The 22140-nt window shown below is 40.8% G+C and overlaps 2 protein-coding genes and 1 non-coding gene across 4 annotated transcripts; all 3 read right to left on the minus strand.

Moving 5' to 3' along the window:
• Positions 1–2683: 2683 nt before the first annotated feature.
• On the minus strand, positions 2684–11925 carry ttll1 (tubulin tyrosine ligase-like family, member 1). 2 transcript variants are annotated; one of them, XM_062064815.1, is made up of 10 exons: positions 11159–11916; positions 10963–11086; positions 10684–10892; positions 10437–10617; positions 10232–10369; positions 10028–10136; positions 9810–9953; positions 8027–8113; positions 7058–7221; positions 2684–3174 (listed from the first exon to the last, which is right to left on the minus strand). In XM_062064815.1, the coding sequence occupies exons 2-10, from the start codon at positions 11073–11075 to the stop codon at positions 3051–3053; spliced, it is 1269 nt and encodes a 422-aa protein (XP_061920799.1). In that variant the 5' UTR covers positions 11076–11086; positions 11159–11916; the 3' UTR covers positions 2684–3050. The 2 variants fall into 2 exon arrangements, with proteins under 2 accessions (XP_061920799.1, XP_061920800.1); XM_062064816.1 differs by lacking the exon at positions 8027–8113 and having other exon boundaries at positions 11159–11925.
• On the minus strand, positions 7633–7719 carry trnay-gua (transfer RNA tyrosine (anticodon GUA)). The gene is given in 2 exon segments: positions 7633–7668; positions 7683–7719. It is a non-coding gene; the product is annotated as a tRNA-Tyr (tRNA).
• A 4189-nt stretch (positions 11926–16114) lies between the features above and the next one.
• mcat (malonyl CoA:ACP acyltransferase (mitochondrial)) lies at positions 16115–22023 on the minus strand. The gene is made up of 5 exons (XM_062064817.1): positions 21383–22023; positions 18189–18276; positions 17899–18116; positions 17691–17828; positions 16115–16464 (listed from the first exon to the last, which is right to left on the minus strand). Exons 1-5 carry the CDS (start codon positions 21869–21871, stop codon positions 16183–16185), a joined length of 1215 nt encoding a protein of 404 aa, XP_061920801.1. The 5' UTR covers positions 21872–22023; the 3' UTR covers positions 16115–16182.
• Positions 22024–22140: the final 117 nt, after the last annotated feature.

The following is a 22140-nucleotide window of genomic DNA, read 5'->3' on the forward strand; positions in this document are numbered from 1 at the left end:
ACCCTGGACAAGTCGCCACCTCATCGCAGGGCCAACACAGATAGACAGACAACATTCACACTCACGTTCACACACTATAGGGCCAATTGAGTGTTGCCAATCAACCTATGTTTTTGGCGGTGGGAGGAAGCCGGAGTACCCGGAGGAAACCCACACAGTCACGGGGAGAACATGCAAACTCCACACAGAAAGATCCTGAGCCCAGGATTGAACTCAGGACTACTCAAAACCTTTGTATTGTGATGCACATGCACTAACCCCTGTGACACCGTGCTGCCCAAATAAATAACTGTCAAATAGTACAACTAATAATCTCACCTATCAATGCTCTAAATCACAGGTGTCAAACTCAAGGCCCAGGGACCAGATCTGGCCCGCAACTTCACTTATTGTGGCCCGGCATGTCATTTTATGTGGGCCTGTACATTATTTTAAGTGGCCTACCGCATTGTTTGTATGTGGTCCGCCTTGTCATTTAATATAGCCATGCCACATCATTTAATGTGACCTGCCAGGCATGTCATATAATGTGGTCCGCCAAATCATTTTATGTGGTCTGCCGCATTATTTATGTGCCACCACAATATATCATGTGGCCTGCAAAAGGCTGAAAATAATAAATCACTTTCTGGCGTAAAGTATTTGTTCTTTCAATTTATCAGAAAATAATAATAACAGAGAAATGTATTGCATGTAATTATGTTCTACACGTTAATATAATTATTTTAGTTTAATTCGACACATTTTTATTTTGGGGCTATCAAAAATACTTATATCTGTTCGTCATCTGACACATGCCTTCTCTATCTGACCGACCACATCAAACATGAGGTGGACGCGGGCAAATACTGCGGCATGGTCATGCTGGACCTTCAGAAGGCCTTTGACACCGTTAACCACGCTATACTGTTGGATAAGCTCAGAGCAATCGGATTTAACAAAACCTCTTGGAGCTGGATGCAATCTTACTTGGAGGGGAGGAAGCAGGTGGTAGAGGTGAACGGCACCGTGTCCCCCCCCTCTCAGTGAGCTGTGGAGTCCCCCAAGGCAGTATATTGGGACCTTTACTGTTCCTAATATACATAAACGACATGTCATCGGCATGCGACTGTGAATTGTTTTTGTTTGCGGATGACTGCCTTGCTGGTATCCGGCAAGGACAAGTCACAGGTGGAGAAAATCCTCAGTGCTGAGCTCTGTAGAACTTGCACCTGGCTCGCTGACAACAAGCTATCCATCCACTTGGGTAAAACAGAATCCATCCTGTTTGGGTCCCACATCAAACTTAAGAGAGTCAATGACTTCACCATAAAAGTAGGTGACAGTGTCATCACCAGGAAAGATGAGGTCACCTACTTAGGTTCCATTCTAGAGGCTAACCTTTCCTGTGATAAAATGGCAACCAAGGTAATCAAAAAGGTTAACCAACGAACGAGATTTCTCTACAGAATTTCCTCTCTGGTCAACAAAAGCACCTTGAGGATTCTGGCGGGAACTCTCGTTCAACCCTTTTTCGATTACGCATGCACCTCCTGGTACCCTAGCACCTCCAAAACCCTCAAATCTAAACTCCAAACATCTCAGAACAAGCTAGTCAGGTTACTTCTAGACCTCCACCCCAGATCCCACCTCACTCCTACCCACTTCTCTAAAGTGGGCTGGCTCAAGGTGGAGGACAGAGTTAAACAACTTGCACTGAGCCTAGTCTATAAAATCCGCTACACCTCCCTGATACCGAAGTACATGTCAAACTACTTCCTTAACGTAAATGACCGCCATAACCACAACACCAGGGGGTGCTCCACTAACCACGTTAAACCTAGATTCCGATCTAACAAAGGTCTTAACTCATTCTCTTTCTATGCCACATCATTGTGGAATGCGCTCCCAACAGGTATAAAAGAAAGGGCATCTCTATCCTCCTTCAAAACCGCAATAAAAGTTCACCTCCAGGCAGCTACAACCCTAAACTAACACCCTCCCCGGATTGCTAATAATCAAATGTAAACAATCAAATGCAGATACTTTTTCTTTTTCTTATGCCTTCTGATCTCTCTCTCTCTCTCTCTCTCTCTCTCTCTCTCTCTTTCTCTATGTCCACTACTTGATGTCCATATCCCCCCCCCCCCCTCCACACCCCTGATTGTAAATAATGTAAATAATTCAATGTGATTATCTTGTGTGATGACTGTATTATGATGATAGTATATATGATAGTATATATCTGTATCATGAATCAATTTAAGTGGACCCCGACTTAAACAAGTTGAAAAACTTATTCGGGTGTTACCATTTAGTGGTCAATTGTACGGAATATGTACTTCACTGTGCAACCTACTAATAAAAGTCTCAATCAATCAATCAATCAATCTTGACTTACGATTCCAAAGAAAGTTATCCATCAAAAAGATGCAATTGTGTAACAATATAAAATATGTCTATATTCATATATGTATACTGTATATACTCTGAGGGACACCCTAATTGCGACGTGGCAGTCAATGAAAACGAGTTTGACACTCCTGCTGTACATAAACAAGCTATTATTTACACTTTGAAATGCCAACACACCAAAATTGATACATTTTTCATTGTCTTTATTGAGCTGAATTTTATAAATAGAAATCATGACACAATATGTATTTCATTAAATATTTTATTCATTTTAAAATCATTTAAGGACTTCAACACTCTAATGGCAATAAAATTAATACATTGTTGTTGTTTTTTTAAAAGAGTGAAACATCTTAACATGTTTCATGTGGACTTTTTTGTCTGTATTTTTCTTGTTTTCTGCACTCATTTTCTGGACTTACAAAAAAACTCAACAAAAAAAAAAACGAGACAGTAGTAGTTGCCAAACACAACCAAGGCATGATTATGAGTATCCAGAGGCAGTGTTTAAATGGTAGAAAGGTGTCGTCCGTTCCATTGAAGGCACAATCCAACAGCAAGCACACACACAAATACAAAAGCTGAACTCTGGATATAAATGTTATTTCCTCGTCTGGGGTTTTGTGAGGCACGTCAGAGTCGTCAGTGGACTTGCCTCACTTCCAGGTGGCTGCGGCGGGACGGACGCCCGTGTTGACCTTGGTGCCCTTTGACCCCAGCGACTGACCCGAGCGGCTCCGCAGGTCGGCATTCTCGACCTGCGCCTGCTCCTCGTCATACCTGTCAACAAGGTCAGATTATTGAATTTTCCCTGCTTCAGAGTCAAAATTGAAGCATTTTAGCCGGATTTGAACCAGCAGACCCATATCTGCAAACAGGACAGTAGTGGGGGAGGGAGAAAGGGGGAGAAAAGCTGGTTCGAATCCCGGCCACGACTGACTTATAAATACTGCTTGTTTTTTTTCGTCCTCTTTTTCTTTTAAAAAGTGTGATGTGTTCCAACACATGTGTCGTAAATTGCGGCTACTTTAATTTCTTTTAACTGCTAATAGCGCGCTCGCCGGTCGTCGATGGTATCTACGTGACAGCCAATCGTCGAGTCCATCTTTGCTAAGCCAATCACCAAGCAGAGTCTATTTATCTGTGGCCAATCACGCAGCCGGATCCATTTTTCCAAACGCCTATCAAATGTCTCGCTCCATCTTCTGGCCGCCCAATCACAACGCGAATAACAACTTTGTTTTGTCCCGCCTCCAAAGCGAACCTTCGTGGATTGAAAGGTAAGAAGGCTCGTATTTGTCAAATGTCGCCTTATTTGGTACTAACCTATTTTAAAGTGTTATCCATTAAACATATGCTATTGTTATTTTGCCCTCAGTTTTGTCTTAAAAATTACCCCGAGTCACTTACCAAAGAGCAGTGGCGAAGAATAATGAGGAAGTATGCATAAAATCTTCTTTTAATTTCACTTGCATACCTCTAGCCCATTGTAAACCATCTTTGTCCAATTACCTGGCTCTGCTTTTATATACAGTGTAAATAGTGTGTAATGTGAGATTTTATGTGCAAATATAAATGTTCTTATACATTATATATTACTCTACATAGCTTACTGGATGTTGTAAATAGGTTGTTTTTGTGTTATTTGTTGAATAAAATTTTCTCCTCCAAACATATTGCTGGGTATCGTGGCCAAACAGCTCAATTTTTGTTTCTTCTGACATCACATGGACAAAGATAAGACCTTCGGGTGGAAAGTTCTGTGCTCAGATGAAACAAAAATTGAGCTTTTTGGCCACAATACCCAGCAATATGTTTGGAGCAGAAAAGGTGAGGCCTTTAATCCCAGGAACACCATGCCTACCGTCAAGCATGGTGGTGGTAGTATTATGCTCTGGGACTGTTTTGCTGCCAATGGAACTGGTGCTTTACAGAGGGTAAATGGAACAATGAAAAAGGAGGATTACCTCCAAATTCTTCAGGACAACCTAAAATCATCAGCCCTGAGGTTGGGTCTTGGGCGCAGTTGGGTTTTCCAACAGGACAATGACCCCAAACACAAGTCTAAAGTGGTAAAGGAATGGCTAAATCAGTCTACAATTAAGGTTTTAGAATGGCCTTCCCAAAGTTCTGACTTAAATGTGTGGACAATGCTGAAGAAACAAGTCCATGTCAGAAAACCAACAAATTTAGCTGAACTTCAGCAATTGTGTCAAGAGGAGTGGTCAAAAATTCAACCAAAAGCTTGTGGATGGCTACCAAAAGCACCTTATTGCAGTAAAACTTGCCAAGGGACATGTAACCAAATATTAACATTGCTGTATGTATACTTTTGACCTATCAGATTTGGTCACATTTTTCAGTAGACCCAAAACTTCTTGAATGTTTTTTGTGACCAACAAGTATGTGCTCCAATCACTGTATCACAAAAAAATAAGAGTTGTAGAAATTATTGGAAACTCAAGACAGCCATGAAATTATGTTCTTTACAAGTGTATGTAAACTTTTGACCACGACTGTACATACAGTATATAGAGTTGCATGTATGCAAGGTAAAATAAATCATGATTAGATATATATAGATGTATACAAGCGTATCGAAGGTCACGACACACATGGAGCTAAAAAGGGATCTATCATGCAAAACCAACTTTTCTTACCTATTGTTACCGGTTTTTGTGTATTTGGGATCTGCATAAGTCCCGAAATCAAACCAAGGAGGCATGACGGAACTATTTATAAAACTTTGCTTTTCTTCAAACTTCCTCCAAACAAGCTGTTTAGAATTTGCTCTGTCCTGTGACGTTTATCACACTTGTGATGTCAACAGATTATCCATATATGGTATAAATTTATCCAAAGTGCTTTGCACGAGTCCGTCATTGTAGTCCGCGCTGTAGTCAGTAAGTTCCTTCTTTTTCTCTATCCTCTTGTTGTGGGGCGGACTGGCTTGTTCATGCACATGCATCCTGCGCTGTTGCCATTTCTAATACAAATTACCTTATAGTTTGAACTTATATCTGTCTGTGGTCTCGCTATGGAAGCGCATAAAAACTACAAAATGGACGATGTGGAGAGGACACAATCGAAGTGGAGCCACGTAAATAAGACCGCCCACAAAACGGCGCATCCTGAAGAGACAGTCAGAAAGCGACTTGCAAACTGTCTGTAAAACATAACAAAATGTTGAGCAAAGAACCACCATTACATGTGTAGACCACAAAGACGTGTTTTAAATGTTGATTAAAAAAATCATAATAGAACCACTTTTAAAGGCCTACTGAAACCCACTACTACCGACCACGCAGTCTGATAGTTTATATATCAATGATGAAATCTTAACATTGCAACACATGCCAATACGGCCGGATTAACTTATAAAGTGCAATTTTAAATTTCCCGCGAAACTTCCGGTTGAAAACGTCTATGTATGATGACGTTTGCGCCTGACGTCAATGGTTGAAACGGATGTATTCGGACACCACTGAATCCAATACAAAAAGCTCTGTTTTCATCGCAAAATTCCACAGTATTCTGGACATCTGTGTTGGTGAATCTTTTGCAATTTGTTTAATGAACAATGAAGACTGCAAAGAAGAAAGCTGTAGGTGGGATCGGTGTATTAGCGGCTGGCTGTAGCAACACAACCAGGAGGACTTTGACTTGGATAGCAGACGCGCTATCCGACGCTAGCCGCCGACCGCATCGATGATCGGGTGAAGTCCTTCGTCGATCGCTGGAACGCAGGTGAGCACAGGTGTTGATGAGCAGATGAGGGCTGGCTGGCGTAGGTGGATAGCTAATGTTTTTAGCATAGCTCTGTGAGGTCCCGTAGCTAAGTTAGCTTCAATGGCGTCGTTAGCAACAGCATTGTTAAGCTTCGCCAGGCTGGAAAGCATTAACCGTGTAGTTACAGGTCCATGGTTTAATAGTATTGTTGATTTTCTGTCTATCCTTCCAGTCAGGGGTTTATTTCTTTTGTTTCTATCTGCAGTTAAGCCCGATGCTATTACGTTAGCTCCGTAGCTAAAGTGCTTTGCCGATGTATTGTCGTGGAGATAAAAGTCTCTGTGAATGTCCATTTCGCGTTCTCGACTCTCATTTTCAAGAGGATATAGTATCCGAGGTGGTTTAAAATACAAATCAGTGATCCACAATAGAAAAAGGAGAAAGTGTGGAATCCAATGAGCCCTTGTACCTAAGTTACGGTCAGAGCGAAAAAAGATACGTCCTGCACTGCACTCTAGTCCTTCACTCTCATGTTCCTCATCCACGAATCTTCAATCCTCGCTCAAATTAATGGGGTAATCGTCGCTTTCTCGGTACGAATCGCTCTCGCTGCTGGTGTAAACAATGGGGAAATGTGAGGAGTCCTTCAACCTGTGACGTCACGCTACTTCCGGTACAGGCAAGGCTTTTTTTATCAGCGACCAAAAGTTGCGAACTTTATCGTCGATGTTCTCTACTAAATCCTTTCAGCAAAAATATGGCAATATCGCAAAATGATCAAGTATGACACATAGAATGGATCTGCTATCCCCGTTTAAATGAAAAAAATTAATTTCAGTAGGCCTTTAAGATCAGTGCTTATTGTAAAATGTACGTGTAAGGATCTATGGCACCATCTCGTGGTACAGACGCATGTACAGTACTGAGCACTCACAAAACTTGATAGTTGCCCAGGGCGTCTCGTGGCGGGCTGCGATTCCAGCGGTAGTCTGGCATCTCGCCGTTGGGGGTGACGATGTTGAGCGTATCGTTGATGAGGTTGTACTTGAGGATGCGGTCGTTGGCTGTGCTGGAGGTCAGCGAGGGGGACGCGTTGACCTGGCAAACCGACCCACACAATTCCAAGAGACACTTTAGCATTTAATTAGCATATTGGAATTTAATTGTTTGATCCTAAATACAGTAAATGATACTACAAGCACACAGGTAGCCGGGGAGTTGTTAAAAACACGCCTTTAGCACATACAAAATACAGGTTTTAAGAACCGCCAAGGTGAGTCATTGTGCAAGCATGATTGTTATCTATGCTCTTGACTCTATGCATAGCAAAACATTTATTTTTGGCAAAGCAATCCATATTATTGTACTGTAGTCTTTTAGGACAAGTACACTCCTTTCTTATTTCTAGCTTAATATTATTACTTTACTCAATATCGTAGAATGATGATTGTAGAATAGGGGTAGTTAATACTGTAAATAACATTCATTATTTAAAAAATGAAAAATACCTCCTTCGAGCCGGATTTGAACCAGCGACCTAAGGATGTCGGCTTATTCCACTACAGTCCTCCGCTCTACCAACTGAGCTATCGAAGGCTATGCAAAGCCCTGACGTATAGTGTTACCTATTATATACAGTATATAGCGCATATAATACAGTATATAGCACAGTATATACGCTATGTAAAATATCAAGTACGATAGTGAGGATGAGCACAACCAGGCTAAACTAAGACAATACGTCCACGAGAGCGGCGTCTTTAGCTGAGATTGCTACATCCGGTATTAGCATTGTCGCGTCCCAAAACAAACATGGCGGAGACGCCGTCTGTATTTTTTTATTTTCATGACTAGAATGTTGTTCTATTATATTAGATTTTTTTTTAAGCTCCGTTAGACCCACCTCGATGAGCCATGGCTTGAGCTTGTCATCAATTATGATGTCATAGCCATAACACTCGAAACAATGTTTGTCGTTGTTCATCACAGGCTGAAAAAAAAGAGCATAAATGGGAGAAATATTTATAATATAAAGAAATTAAACCAGCAATGTGGAAAAACACTTGTTATATCATTGTTGTCAGTGTGTGTGTGTGTGTGTATATATATTAGGCTGTGAATCTTTGGGTGTCCCACGATTCGTTTATAATTGTAAAGGACAATGTTTTATCAACTGATTGCAATAATGTAAATGTGTTTTAACTATTAAATGAACCAAAAATATGACTTATTTTATCTTTGTGAAAATATTGGACACAGTGTGTTGTCAAGCTTATGAGATGCGATGCAAGTGTAAGCCACTGTGACACTATTGTTCATTTTTTTTATTTGTTATAAATGTCTAATGATAATGTCAATGAGGAATTTTTAATCACTGCTATGTTGAAATTGTAACTAATATTGATACTGTTGTTGATAATATTCATTTTTGTTTCACTACTTTTGGTTTGTTCTGTGTCGTGTTTGTGTCTCCTCTCAATTGCTCTGTTTATTGCAGTTCTGAGTGTTGCTGGGTCGGGTTTGGTTTTGGAATTGGATTGCATTGTTATGGTATTGCTGAGTATTGTTTTGTTGGATTGATTAATTTAAAAAAAAAAAAAAAAAAATCAATACATTTTAAAAAACGATTTTTTAAAAATGAGAATCGATTCTGAATCGCACAACGTGAAAATCGCGATTCGAATTCGAATCGATTTTTTCCCACACCCCTAATATATATATATATATATATATATATATATATATATATATATATATATATATATATATATATATATATATACACACACACACACACACACATATACAGTACAGGCCAAAAGTTTGGACACACCTCATTTCAATGGGTTTTCTTTGTTTTCATGAATATTTACATTGTAGATTGTCACTGAAGGCATCAAAACTATGACAGCTGTGAAGCGAAAACCATTTCAGGTGACTACCTCTTGAAGCTCATCGAGAGAATGCCAAGAGTGTGCAAAGCAGTAATCAGAGCAAAGGGTGGCTATTATGTAGAAACTAGAATATAAAACATGTTTTCAGTTATTTCACTTTTTTTGGTTAAGTACATAACTCCACATGTGTTCATTCATAGTGTCGATGCCTTCAGTGACAATCTACAATGTAAATAATCATGAAAATAAAGAAAACGCATTGAATGACAGTTGTGTCCAAACTTTTGGCCTGTACTAATATATATATATATATATATATATATATATATATATATATATATATATATATATATAAAAATATATATATATACAGGGTGATTAAAAAAGAATACACCAAAATCAGCACGCATTTTTTCAGTTCTAAAGCATTGTAATAGACTGAATCAATGGTTATTTGATACAGGAGTTATCCAAGTTTTATTGTGTTACAATTTCCCCGTTGTGGTCATGTAATCCTTTCAAAGCTGTTCAATTGTCGGAAGACCATGTGTTTATTTACGCTCAAAATGGCGACTCCTCAACAGGAGGCGTTTTGTGTGCTTGATGTTGTCCGTGCTACCGGTGGTGGCCATATTGAGCACTTGTAAAGCATGAAATTAATACTCAAAAAGTTATGTACAAGCGTATTCTTTTTGAATCACCCGTGTGTGTGTGTGTGTATATATATAAAAAAAAACTAATATTTAACAGTGACAATATTTGATAGGAATGTGTGTGTTTATGCAACCTTACAGCCACAGCCTTTAAGGATTGCACCACAATCCAATGGATCTGGTCAAAGAGGTGACTGGTCACCTCCTTTCCTCTGGTGCTCTCCAAGTACAGACGCAGGTTACTGACGGTCCACTTGCCGCCGTGGACGTGGTTGTAGTCGTCCTGCATTGGATGAGGACAGCGGTCCAATGTAAAAGTCGGTTTTATTATGATCGTAGTCGTGCAGGCTGACTTACTCCATGTTTTTGGATGGCAACATTAGTGAGATGCACAAACATGTTGTCCAGCTCACTCGTACTCGGCGTGTACTTCACCGTGCAGAACCTGCAGAACCCCAGCGTGTACCTGACGATACATTTAAAAGGAATTATGTGCTTTTAGTGTAGCCTGCGGTCATAGTTCAACTATTCAGGTGTGTGTGTGGGTGTGGAGGGTCACACATGTAGCACTTGAGCGGCCGGTATGTGGTGACTAGAACGTAGAGACGCAGGTCAAACTTCTTCCCTCCGATGAGAAGAGGATTGTCGATGTAAACAGAGATGACGTAGGCCTCCTTGCCACTAGAGGCCGCCATGAACCTGAAGAGACACATGCCATCATTATAATTCCAAAATAAAACACTGTATTCTTAGGGGGGTATCTTACGAGGACGTGCGGCTGTCCCGGGACCACTTTTTGATCTGAGAAAGCTTGTTGATGAGGAAGATGCCCTTTCCCTGCGCCTTCCCGCAGGGCTTCATGATCCAGGTGCTGGATGGGTTCTTGCGGAACTCCTCCACAAAGAGATTGTAGTCCGCAGGGAGCATGAACGTCACCGGGACAAAATCTGCGCGCACACATACAAACAGTAACCCGCGCGGCCATCATGGACGGGACTCTCATCCTCTCTCACCGAGATGGATGTATTTCCCGTTCTCGTCCTTCTCTGCCAGCGGGCTGCCTTCCTTCTCCAGCTCCTTGCGGTAGCGCTTGATGTTCTTGATCATCATGTCCTTCCTGGTCAGCTCGTAGTGGTTAGGGAAGTGGTTGACCATCTGCTCGTCAGTCAAGCGGTAGCCCGTGTCCACGCTGAAGACGTTCCTGATGGTTTGGATGCTCATCCTGCAGACGCACGCAGGGCTCAAGGGTTTATTTGCAAAGTAGCCGGCCATTTTTGCAATCATAAACATACCAGTAAAAATTCCAGTCTTCGGTTTCTGTCACTGGGATCCAGTCCCTCTTCTCAAAGTTATTGATGAGCACTGACTTCTCAATGTCTGTCACCCACTTCACCTTACCGGCCATCTTGCCTCCCCCTGGGGTGGCACAACACAATACATTTAATGTATATACTGATGACACACCTACAAGTAATATGCATGTATTACCTGCAGATGAAAGTGTGCAAAGAGCCAGTCATCAGTCTAGGCTAGCAGGATGCTGCATCCTCCCAGCAGGCTGGACCTCGCCCTTCCCCCGGCCCGTCACTGGTACACTCTCATCGGCCTGGTCACCGGCTCAGCTCTCGGCAAAGCGACGGAGGTCGTTCGGCATTGCTCCAGTTAGAGCGAAAAGGCCTCCATGACAGTTTAGATTTAGCATGCCAAGCTGCTACTTATCGATCCGGTCGTCACTAGGAAGACGGACCGACGAAATGAACTGCTCTTCACAATAAAAGTATTTGCGGTTGACCTAAAATATACCTTTTTTAAAATTCAAATTTGAAACAATTCGACTGGTCTTCCGGTGATATGACCGACGAAATGAACTGCTCTTCACAATAAAAGTATTTGCGGTTGACTTAAAATATACTATTTAAATCCAAATTTGAAACAATTCGACTGGTCTTCCGGCGTAATGTTTTCACATAACCTAGCAACGCAGGTGCGTCGTTTATGAGCACTTGCCACTACCTCACTTCTGCCAGCAGGACGAAGTAATAATAATAATAATAATACCTGGGATTTATATAGCGCTTTTCTAAGTACCCAAAGTCGCTTTACATGTTAAAAACCCATCATTCATTCACACCTAGTGGTGGTAAGCTACTTTCGTAGCCACAGCTGCCCTGGGGTAGACTGACTGTAAACACTGCCTATTTCATTATAGTTTTACACAAGAACTAACAAAATAACCAATATTTTATCATAAATATTAATTTTAACACTTATTTTGGGTTGTTGTTATAAAACCCGTCTGAAACACAAATAATGTTTGACTTCCGGTATTTTCAGCACAAAAAAATCGCAGTACTTCCGCTCTACCAGCAGGGAGTAGTAAACCCACGTCTAATTCATCCATCCACCCGTCCATCCATTTTCTACCGCTTATTAAAAACTAATGGGTATTATGTGTAGCTTTCAAGCATTTTTATTTGTTCTAGTTTTAATGTATTTTTTTTAACACAAACAATACATGTTGAATATTTAATGATAAATGGAGGCACTTTAATATATTACAAAATGTTTGAGTCAACATATTTATATAAACAAAAAGTGTTGTTAAAATAACCCGACTATCTTTGAATCTCAGTAAAACTAAAATAATGCTATTTGGTAACAGTAGAAAAGAGCATCATACACAAATACAAATAGACGGAGTAGACATTGAAAGGGTAAAAGAAAAAATATTTTTGGGAGTATTAATAGATGATCAAATGAACTGGAAATCTCATATACAAAACATACAACATAAGGTGGCAAAAAACATTTCAATAATGAATAAAGCCAAAAATCACTTCATATTCTCTACTGCTCGCTAGTGTTACCATATCTGAGTTATTGGGCAGAAATATGGGGAAATAACTACAAATGTGCGCTACATTCGCTAACCGTGTTACAAAAAAGATCAGTTAGAATAATACATAATGTTGGATATAGAGAACATACAAACCCTTTATTTATTGAGTCAAAAATAATAAAGTTCGGTGATTTGGTAAAATTGCAAACAGCTAAAATGATGTGAAGTGAAGTGAAGTGAATTACATTTATATAGCGCTTTTTCTCAAGTGACTCAAAGCGCTTTACATTGTGAAACCCAATATCTAAGTTACATTTAAACCAGTGTGGGTGGCACTGGGAGCAGGTGGGTAAAGTGTCTTGCCCAAGGACACAACGGCAGTGACTAGGATGGCGGAAGCGGGGATCGAACCTGCAACCCTCAAGTTGCTGGCACGGCCACTCTACCAACCGAGCTATACCGTCCCAATGTACAAAGCAAACTATAACCTGCTACCAAATAATGTGCAACAATTGTTCTCAACTAAAGAGGAGTAATATAACCTTAGAGGAAAAAAATATTTAAAACATTTATATGCACATACAACACTTAGAACCTTTAGCATATCAGTATGTGGAATTAAATTATGGAATGGATTAAGTAAAGAAGTTAAACATTGTACTGATATGATCCAGTTTAAGAGGTTGTTCAAAATAATAGTGCTTACAAAGTACAAAGAAGAAGAAATATGAGAAATACTTTCAACCTTATTGAAAATAAGATATTCTTCATCTCAGTATGTTAATAATGACTGAATTAATGAATTACATATTACAAAACTGTTGTGTATACTAATTCACACATGTTGTTTTATTATATAAAAAGGTCAGTAAATGATGTATATATTTGTAAACGCTCTGAAGTGGGAAAGGGGTAGGATTAAATAAGCTTTGCTTCTTCCTACTCCTTTTCGGACATGATGTAAAGTGAAATGACATGAAACTGTGTGATGTATTATACTGTAAGTGTATTCATGTTCGAAATAAACTCAAGAAAGAAAGTAAGAGACAATACAAAAAAATAAAATAAATAATAGCTGCCGACTGTCTTCACTTAAGGGGATGAAGGCCCAGCAAAAATTTGGGTTTTACTTTCAGAATTTCGACTTTTAAGTATATAAAACAATTACCTTGCAACATAGTACCACTAACAAACATTTTTAGGTTACTATCTTTGATTTTCAGCACGAGAACCTCACAGTACTTCAGTTCTACCAGCAGCAAGCAGTACACCATCGTCTATTTTCAGGGGGGGGGGGGGGGGGAAATGTACAATACATTTATTTTTGGAAATTGAAAGTAAATGACTCAGGATCAACGTAACAAAGATGAATATAATATGTTCTTCTTGGTTTATTTTTCTAAACATAATGGCAAACTTCCGGTATTTTTCGAGAGACCGGCAGTACCATAATGTGACCGGCAGAGGGCAGGTAACATGTTCAAGGTCGAACTTCCGTCCATCCCTTTTTCTACCGCTTGTCCCTTTTGGGGTCCGTGGAGCCTATCTCAGCTGCATTCGGGCGGAAGGCAGTGCACACCTTGGACAAGTCGCCACCTCATCACAGGGCCAACACAGATAGACAGACAACATTCACACTCACATTAACTAATATAAAGTTTTACATACAGTATTTACTTTATAAACCTGATACATTTTTTTAAGAGGGCGTTTTTATTTTTTTCCCAAAAGTTTTCATTTCATGGATGATTTTGTTTATAAAAAAAAGGTGATAACACAGGTAATTCACAAACAGGAACTTCCTCTGCGCACCTCCCAGTCAGGTAAAGGTGTGGCCAGAGTGCTTGGTGGCAGTTTACCCGAGAGCAACACGATTAAAGGACGCTGCGGTGAGTTACAAGGAAAAAATAGTTACAAATATGACATTATTATTATTATTATTATATTTGTGTCATAATATTATTATACTTGTATCATGATGCCATGTTTCTTACAGGGCGGCGTCCGCTTTAATCTATTGGCTAGGTAAGTGCACCTGCTTTGGGGACGTACAGTACCGTTTCATTTTTTAAAAAAGTAAATAAAAAGAAGGGATTGTACGCCTAAAAAGATTATTTGGCTGCTGCTGAGTGATTTTTAGGATTGTTCAAATGACCTTTGTTCGCATTGAGCGATGACTTCATGGCTTTGTTATGACAATAAGCATTTAAACCGTTTAGACTTTATTTGTACAGTAGAAATAGCATCGTATTGTTGGGTTAGAGTGAGGAAAAACACCGAATATGTTGATATTTCCAGCAGTTTCTTTGATTTGGGAATTGGGAATTTGCATGGCCAGGAAGTGCACGTTTGTGTGGCCTTTTTATTATGCCTGATTAAAAATGTGTTTTCACGTGTAAACACTTAATTAAAACCAAATTAGAAAAAAAATAAAGTGAGACAACAGATGATGTCATTTTTTTCGAGACCTGGGCGAGCCTGTTCAGCCAAGCCTGATCACGCGACCCCTGCCTCTGTGTGTTTACACACCCCGTTTATGAACGTTAGGAGTCACGCCCACACGGCCTACTTTGCATACTAGTTTTTGTGTCTGTCCTTGCAGTAAACAACATGGTGGAGCAAACACGAGAGCCCAGACGCGCTGTCTCGCCTCCCCAGGCTGGACCTGACGGTGACGAAGACGTGCAGTGGGATCTGTTGGATGGGACCCTCAGGTACGGGCTCACCCCTCACATAAAAAATACTTTGGGGAAGGAGCCCCCCTTCCTTTTTTTTGGCTCCCAGTGCACAAAGCAAGGCCCAAAAAGGCCATGGTGGGATGAGAACACCTGTCCCAAATGACTCATAGCTGCATTACCTTTCCTGTACACCAAAGGTGTTGTTCTTCCTCCTCTAGGACGCCAGGCAGGTCCACGCGGGCCTTGGGTCGCCAGTTGGCCGTCATCGGAGACCAGCTGGACCGGATGCAGGCCATCAGGCATTCAAACAGGTCACCTGTGCGCAGGTAAACATGCCTTTTAAAGTGTGAGGCGAATTGAACAAGTGACAAGAGGAGTGTTGTGGTTTCTGCATAGGGACGTGCACCGATTTCTAGGGGGGCTGCAGGGTTTGTGCGGGGGATTGAAGACCCGGATGGCGCCCGAGGGATGCGGGGCGTTCTGGGTAAATCACAATACAGATTCAGTGAACTATTATACATTTATCCACTCTAAATTTGGGTATTTTTTTCCATCACAGGTGTCCCACTGGTGCACCAACGGAGCTTTTCTTACAGCGGCACTTTCGGTTCTAGTGCGTCTTAGTTGGCGTGGGGAGTCTAACAGGCCATAAGCAGGACTTTGGTCACTTTGAGGGGGAAAAAAAAGAGTTTTATTAGTTCGTCTCTGCGGTGTACTTTACCTTATCTGACAAAAAAACTAAACTAAAATTGAGTGAATGTTGAAAGATGCTGTCAAATGTCAAGAGGAAGTTACTGTCCTCTAGTGGCCATTATCAGCATCGTCGTGTGTGCTAACCGTAACCAGCATTAAAAATATGCTGACTGTTGCTGGCCTGCAGTCTTTTCTTACGTTAAAAGGGAGCTGGATATTCTCTTTGCTTATTTGCCATGAATAAAAAAAAAAATTCTTACTTCAAATTGTCTCTTTATTCAATAAAAAAATGATAATAAATGTCAGTCACGACCTGCATCTGCCACGACGACATCCACATGCGTGTACGCGCCGAAGGCCTTGCGGTTGCACTTGAGCAGCGTGGCGCCCAGCTGCCGCCCGGGTCCCACCTCGTACGTGTGCGGGAACTTTTGACCCTGCGCCCGCTCAAAAATCTCGTGCAGCGACTGCTCCCACTTGACGGGCGACACCAGCTGCTTGACCAGCTGCCGCCGCACGTGCCCATCACTCATGTAGCGCTTGCCGTCCACATTGGAGTACACGTTGATCTCTGGACGTCGCACCTGCAGGTAAAGGCCGGAGTTACAAAACTGAACTTTTGGATCACTAAAATGACAAATAAAATGAGATCAAATAAAATTGTATTTAATTAAACATTTAAGGCAATGGTGAGATTCTGGTGTTTTAAGAAGGGGATCCTAGAAATATAAAAGCCAAACAAATTGTAATAATATTATTAATTATTTAATCAATAGAAGTAATATTATATAATACTATTTAAATAAATATAGTAAATATTACAAATACATATTTAAATGAGTACTAAGAAATATAATAATAATATTTAGACTGTGACTCAGATTATCGGGAGAAATTGGAAAAATAAAATACAATTTAGTGAAAAGGGCATATAATGATAACACGTAAATTGTGACCCAGATTAGTGGAACAGAATATAATACAATAATAATACAGAACAAAATAATATAAAAGAAACTGCAACATTTGAGAAAAAAAAAGAAGAAGAAAAAACCATTGCAGAGGAAAAGCCCAGCAAAATAAATTAAATTAGATTTTGTAATAGGAAAAATATTGTTGGGGTTCTGGTGGTTAAAAATAATATGCAAACATCTGAATAATAAAAACAAAACCGCAACGATATACTTAAAAATTTACTTTAAAAAACTCAAGTTTTTTTACAGAAGAAACGCTTAACCAAAAAAAAAAGACAATTAAATAAATTGTAATAGTGCAAATTAAATTGAATTAGATTCTTTTGTAATGAAAATAAATGAAAAAAATTAAGTACTGTTAGGATTTTAGTGGTTTTAGAGAGAAAAAATTGCACAAAAAGTAAAATACTGTAAATAATAATGATATGAAAAAAAATAACATGCAAAAATATGAATGATGTAAAAGAAACTGCAACATTTTACTTAAAGAAAATATTCTGGTGTTTGCAGAGGAAATGCCAAGCAAAACATGAAAACGAAAATGATTAATAGTATAGAGCAAATGTAGTCATGTTATGTTTTTAATGATCAAAATGTAAAAAAAATAAGGTAATCTAGCCAAAAAGTTAAATAAATATTAATGTATAAATAACAAGCAAAAATATTAACAATATGTACAAATAATAATTCATATTAAAATTGATTTTGGCCAATTAAAGATAAGGATTCTCACTAGATATTAAATAGGAAAAATATTTAAAACAATTCAAGTAGCAATGGCGCCCTGTGCTGGTACAGCGCGTCATTACAAGTGGTTTTACTTCTCGTCGGCTCACCTCCAGCTGTCTGAGAACATCTTTGAGGGGTTCAGCGGCCGACGCCATGAGGTCGGTGTGGAACGCCCCGCTCACCGGCAGCATTTTGGTCCTCGCGAAATGGAGATGCCTGGAGTTCTGTTGCAGGAAACCCAGTGCCTGACAGAAAAGCACGAGCAGCTTTTAGTCCAAAAATGCATTTCAAAGTATTCGGTGAAGATGCTCCCACCTCCTTGTGCCCGGCGATGACCCTGCCGTCGGGGAAGAGATAGTTAGCCACGGAACAGACAGGCTCCTCCAAGCCTAAAGTCTTACAGTGCTCTCTCGCCTGCAGGCAGGCGTGTTTATAATGCGCCTGAGGTTTGCCCATCACCGACAGCATCCCACTGGGGACCAGCTCCGACGCTCTCTGCATGGCCTCCGCGCGCACCTTCACTGCATACAGCGCTGCAAACACAACCAAACAAGGGATGAACATGGAACATTCAGGGAACATGGGAAATTGTCCTCTTCGTTTACCTTCTGCAAAGGTCAGAGCCCCGGAGAAGACCAAGGCGGTAAACTCTCCCACACTGAAACCAGCAGCTGCAATACACGTCTCAATGGCCTGGAATCATGAAAACAACAACAACGTTAAAAATATTATTGTAGCAAAATGGCTGGTAAAGTTAAGGTTTTTTGTGACTTCTGATCATTTATGAGGGCACGACAGCGTGTGTTGGCAGAGCAGCGCATACAGAGGACAGCAGCTTGTTTTGGCATTTGAATAAAGAGGTAGTTGATCCATAAGCCCATTTTTAGGTTTTTAATATGCAGTACTGTATGGCACTTTATATTGGGTTAAGTTTGCTAAGTATAAAAATTACCAACATTTTTGAATGAAAAGAAACGGCTGTTCTAAATGTGTCCACTAGATGTCGCAATAGCAATTATTTGTATCTTTGTAGATTATGCTACATATGTAAACAAAATAAACCACATGTTAGTGCACCAGTCGAGGAAAATGAGCAAACTACATGAATAACATCCTGTAATTTCCATCCATCCATTTTCTACCGCTTGTCCCTTTCTGGGTCGCGGGGGGTGCTGTAATTTGATTTTGATATTATTATTTTTTGTCTTGATAGATTGAAAATTAACACCAATGAGTTGACTGATGAACATTATCACATAATTAAATAATGGTAAATGGTAAATACTTGTATAGCACTTTTCTACCTTCAAGGTACTCAAAGCGCTTTGACACCATTTCCACATTCACCCATTCATCATCACCGGCGGTCGCTCGAACGAGTACGACGATCCTCCAGTTAGGGGTATATCCCTTTATGGAGGATGCCTGTGCGTGACTTTGTTTTACGTGGGCAGACTGGTGCACAGGCAGTCACCACACGATCCTTGACAGAATCGGGTCAGGATCCAGTGGCATGGAGTCCAAGACGACTGGGGACCCTTTTCTGCTGCAGCCTTCTTCCGCCATCGCAGCCGTTGTGGTAGTTCTTAAATCTACCGTCTTCCGCCTGCTCCGCCGTTAAGGTCTTCACCGTATCCCTGGCTAGGGGGCAGTCAGGTACTAGGCCTTTGCCAAGGGCCACCTGGGGTAACAGGTAAAGGGGGTAACCTCCTAGTGCCCCAAGACCCCATAGAGAAGCCTCCACTGCTGGATGCACTTTAACGTCATGCCCAGGACACTCACCCATTCACACACAAATTCACACACTGATGGCGGGAGCTAACCACGACCCACCAGGAGCAAGGGTGAAGTGTGTTGTTCAAGAACTAGGTTGGTTGAAGATGGGGATTGAACCAGGAATACCAAGGTTGCTGACACGGCCACTCTCCCGACTGCACCACGCCGTGCCAAAAACCCCAAAAACATTATGATTCGTACATTTTCAGAATGTGCTTGTTCTAAAAACCCTGTTTCCATATGAGTTGGGAAATTGTGTTAGATGTAAATATAAACAGAATACAATGATTTGCAAATCATTTTCAACCCATATTCAGTTGAATATGCTACAAAGACAACATATTTGATGTTCAAGCTGATAAACTTTTTTTTTTTTTTGCAAATAATCATTAACGTTAGAATTTGATGCCAGCAACACGTGACAAAGAAGTTGGGAAAGGTGGCAATAAATACTGATAAAGTTGAGGAATGCTCATCAAACACTTATTTGGAACATCCCACAGGTGAACAGGCAAATTGGGAACAGGTGGGTGCCATGATTGGGTATAAAAGTAGATTCCATGAAATGCTCAGTCATTCACAAACAAGGATGGGGCGAGGGTCACCACTTTGTCAACAAATGCGTGAGCAAATTGTTGAACAGTTTAAGAAAAACCTTTCTCAACCAGCTTTTGCAAGGAATTTAGGGATTTCACCATCTACGGTCCGTAATATCAAAGGGTTCAGAGAATCTGGAGAAATCACTGCACGTAAGCAGCTAAGCCCGTGACCTTCGATCCCTCAGGCTGTACTGCATCAACAAGCGACATCAGTGTGTAAAAGATATCACCACATGGGCTCAGGAACACTTCAGAAACCCACTGTCAGTAACTACAGTTGGTCGCTACATCTGTAAGTGCAAGTGAAAACTCTCCTATGCAAGGCGAAAACCGTTTATCAACAACACCCAGAAACGCCGTCGGCTTCGCTGGGCCTGAGCTCATCTAAGATGGACTGATACAAAGTGGAAAAGTGTTCTGTGGTCTGACGAGTCCACATTTCAAATTGTTTTTGGAAACTGTGGACGTTGTGTCCTCCGGACCAAAGAGGAAAAGAACCATCCGGATTGTTATAGGCGCAAAGTTGAAAAGCCTGCATCTGTGATGGTATGGGGGTGTATTAGTGCCCAAGACATGGGTAACTTACACATCTGTGAAGGCGCCATTAATGCTGAAAGGTACATACAGGTTTTGGAGCAACATATGTTGCCATCCAAGCAACGTTACCATGGACGCCCCTGCTTATTTCAGCAAGACAATGCCAAGCCACATGTTACATCAACGTGGCTTCATAGTAAAAGAGTGCGAGTACTAGACTGGCCTGCCTGTAGTCCAGACCTGTCTCCCATTGAGAATGTGTTGCACATTATGAAGCCTAAAATACCACAACGGAGACCCCCGGACTGTTGAACAACTTAAGCTGTACATCAAACAAGAATGGGAAAGAATTCCACTTGAGAAGCTTAAAAAATGTGTCTCCTCAGTTCCCAAACGTTTACTGAGTGTTGTTAAAAGGAAAGGCCATTTAACACAGTGGTGAACATGCCCTTTCCCAACTACTTTGGCACGTGTTGCAGCCATGAAATTCTAAGTTAAATATTATTTGCAAAAAAAAATAAAGTTTATGAGTTTAAACATCAAATATCTAGTCTTTGTAGTGCATTCAATTGAATATGGGTTGAAAAGGATTTGCAAATCATCGTATTCCGTGTTTCCCAACTCATATGGAAACGGGGTTTGTATTTTTAAACAAAAAAAACAATCTGAAGTGTCTTTATTTTTAAGTTATCGTGCTGTGATTTTACCAGTTCGGCCCACTTGGGAGTAAATTTTTCTCCATGTGGCCCCCGATCTAAAATGAGTTTGACCCCCTTGTGTTAAAGTGTACAAACCTTCACTCCATTTGGACTTTTGTCGCGGCTGGAACCCATGATTCATATTCAAAATATGTATGCACTGCAAACATGAACGCTAAAATGTCTTACTGTGGGGTTTTCCTGGCTCAGCCTCTCCACAGCAGCCAGGGACGTGACAAACACAGCCGGCTGACAGTGAACCGTCTTCATCAGTTCCTCCTCGGGTCCCTCCAGGCAGAGGGACAGAAGATCGTAGCCGAGGATCTTCTGGGCCACTTTGAACATTTCTCCAACATTAGGGTACCTCAACAGTCCGCGTCCCATGCCCACAAACTGGCTGCCCTGGCCGGGGAAGAGGAACACGGAGGAGCCGCTGGGGTCCTTCCAGGGTCTCTTGGGCTCAGGCTGGACGGGTGTGTCGGTGGGGATACCGTGAGATCCATTCCCTGGTATCGGTGTGTCGGTGGGGACACCGTGAGATCCACTCCCTGGTATCGGTGTGTCGGTGGGGACACCGTGAGATCCATTCCCTGGTATCGGTGTGTCGGTGGACAGCGTCCTGCACCGAGGGAAAAGTGGTCTGACCTTTGTCACGTTGAAAACCAGTGACGCCGACATTTATGTCAAAAGTCACCCAAAGCTACTCCTAATACAAAAACGTTACAATTCATTCATAAAAACTACACTTGGCTTGAAAAAGACACAGTTATCCTACCGGCGTGACATATTACGGAGGCTACCATGTTTTAAATTTGTCAACCAGATGGCTACTTCCGGGTTTTGATATGTAGTTCCGGGTGTATATTTTAATTTACAGATTTGACTTTTTCGTATCTTTTGAAATAAATATAAATAAATATACTCAATAACCATATGACATGTATATG

Source organism: Entelurus aequoreus, linkage group LG12 (genome assembly GCF_033978785.1).
Source record: "Entelurus aequoreus isolate RoL-2023_Sb linkage group LG12, RoL_Eaeq_v1.1, whole genome shotgun sequence".
NCBI classification, from domain to species: Eukaryota; Metazoa; Chordata; class Actinopteri; order Syngnathiformes; family Syngnathidae; genus Entelurus; species Entelurus aequoreus.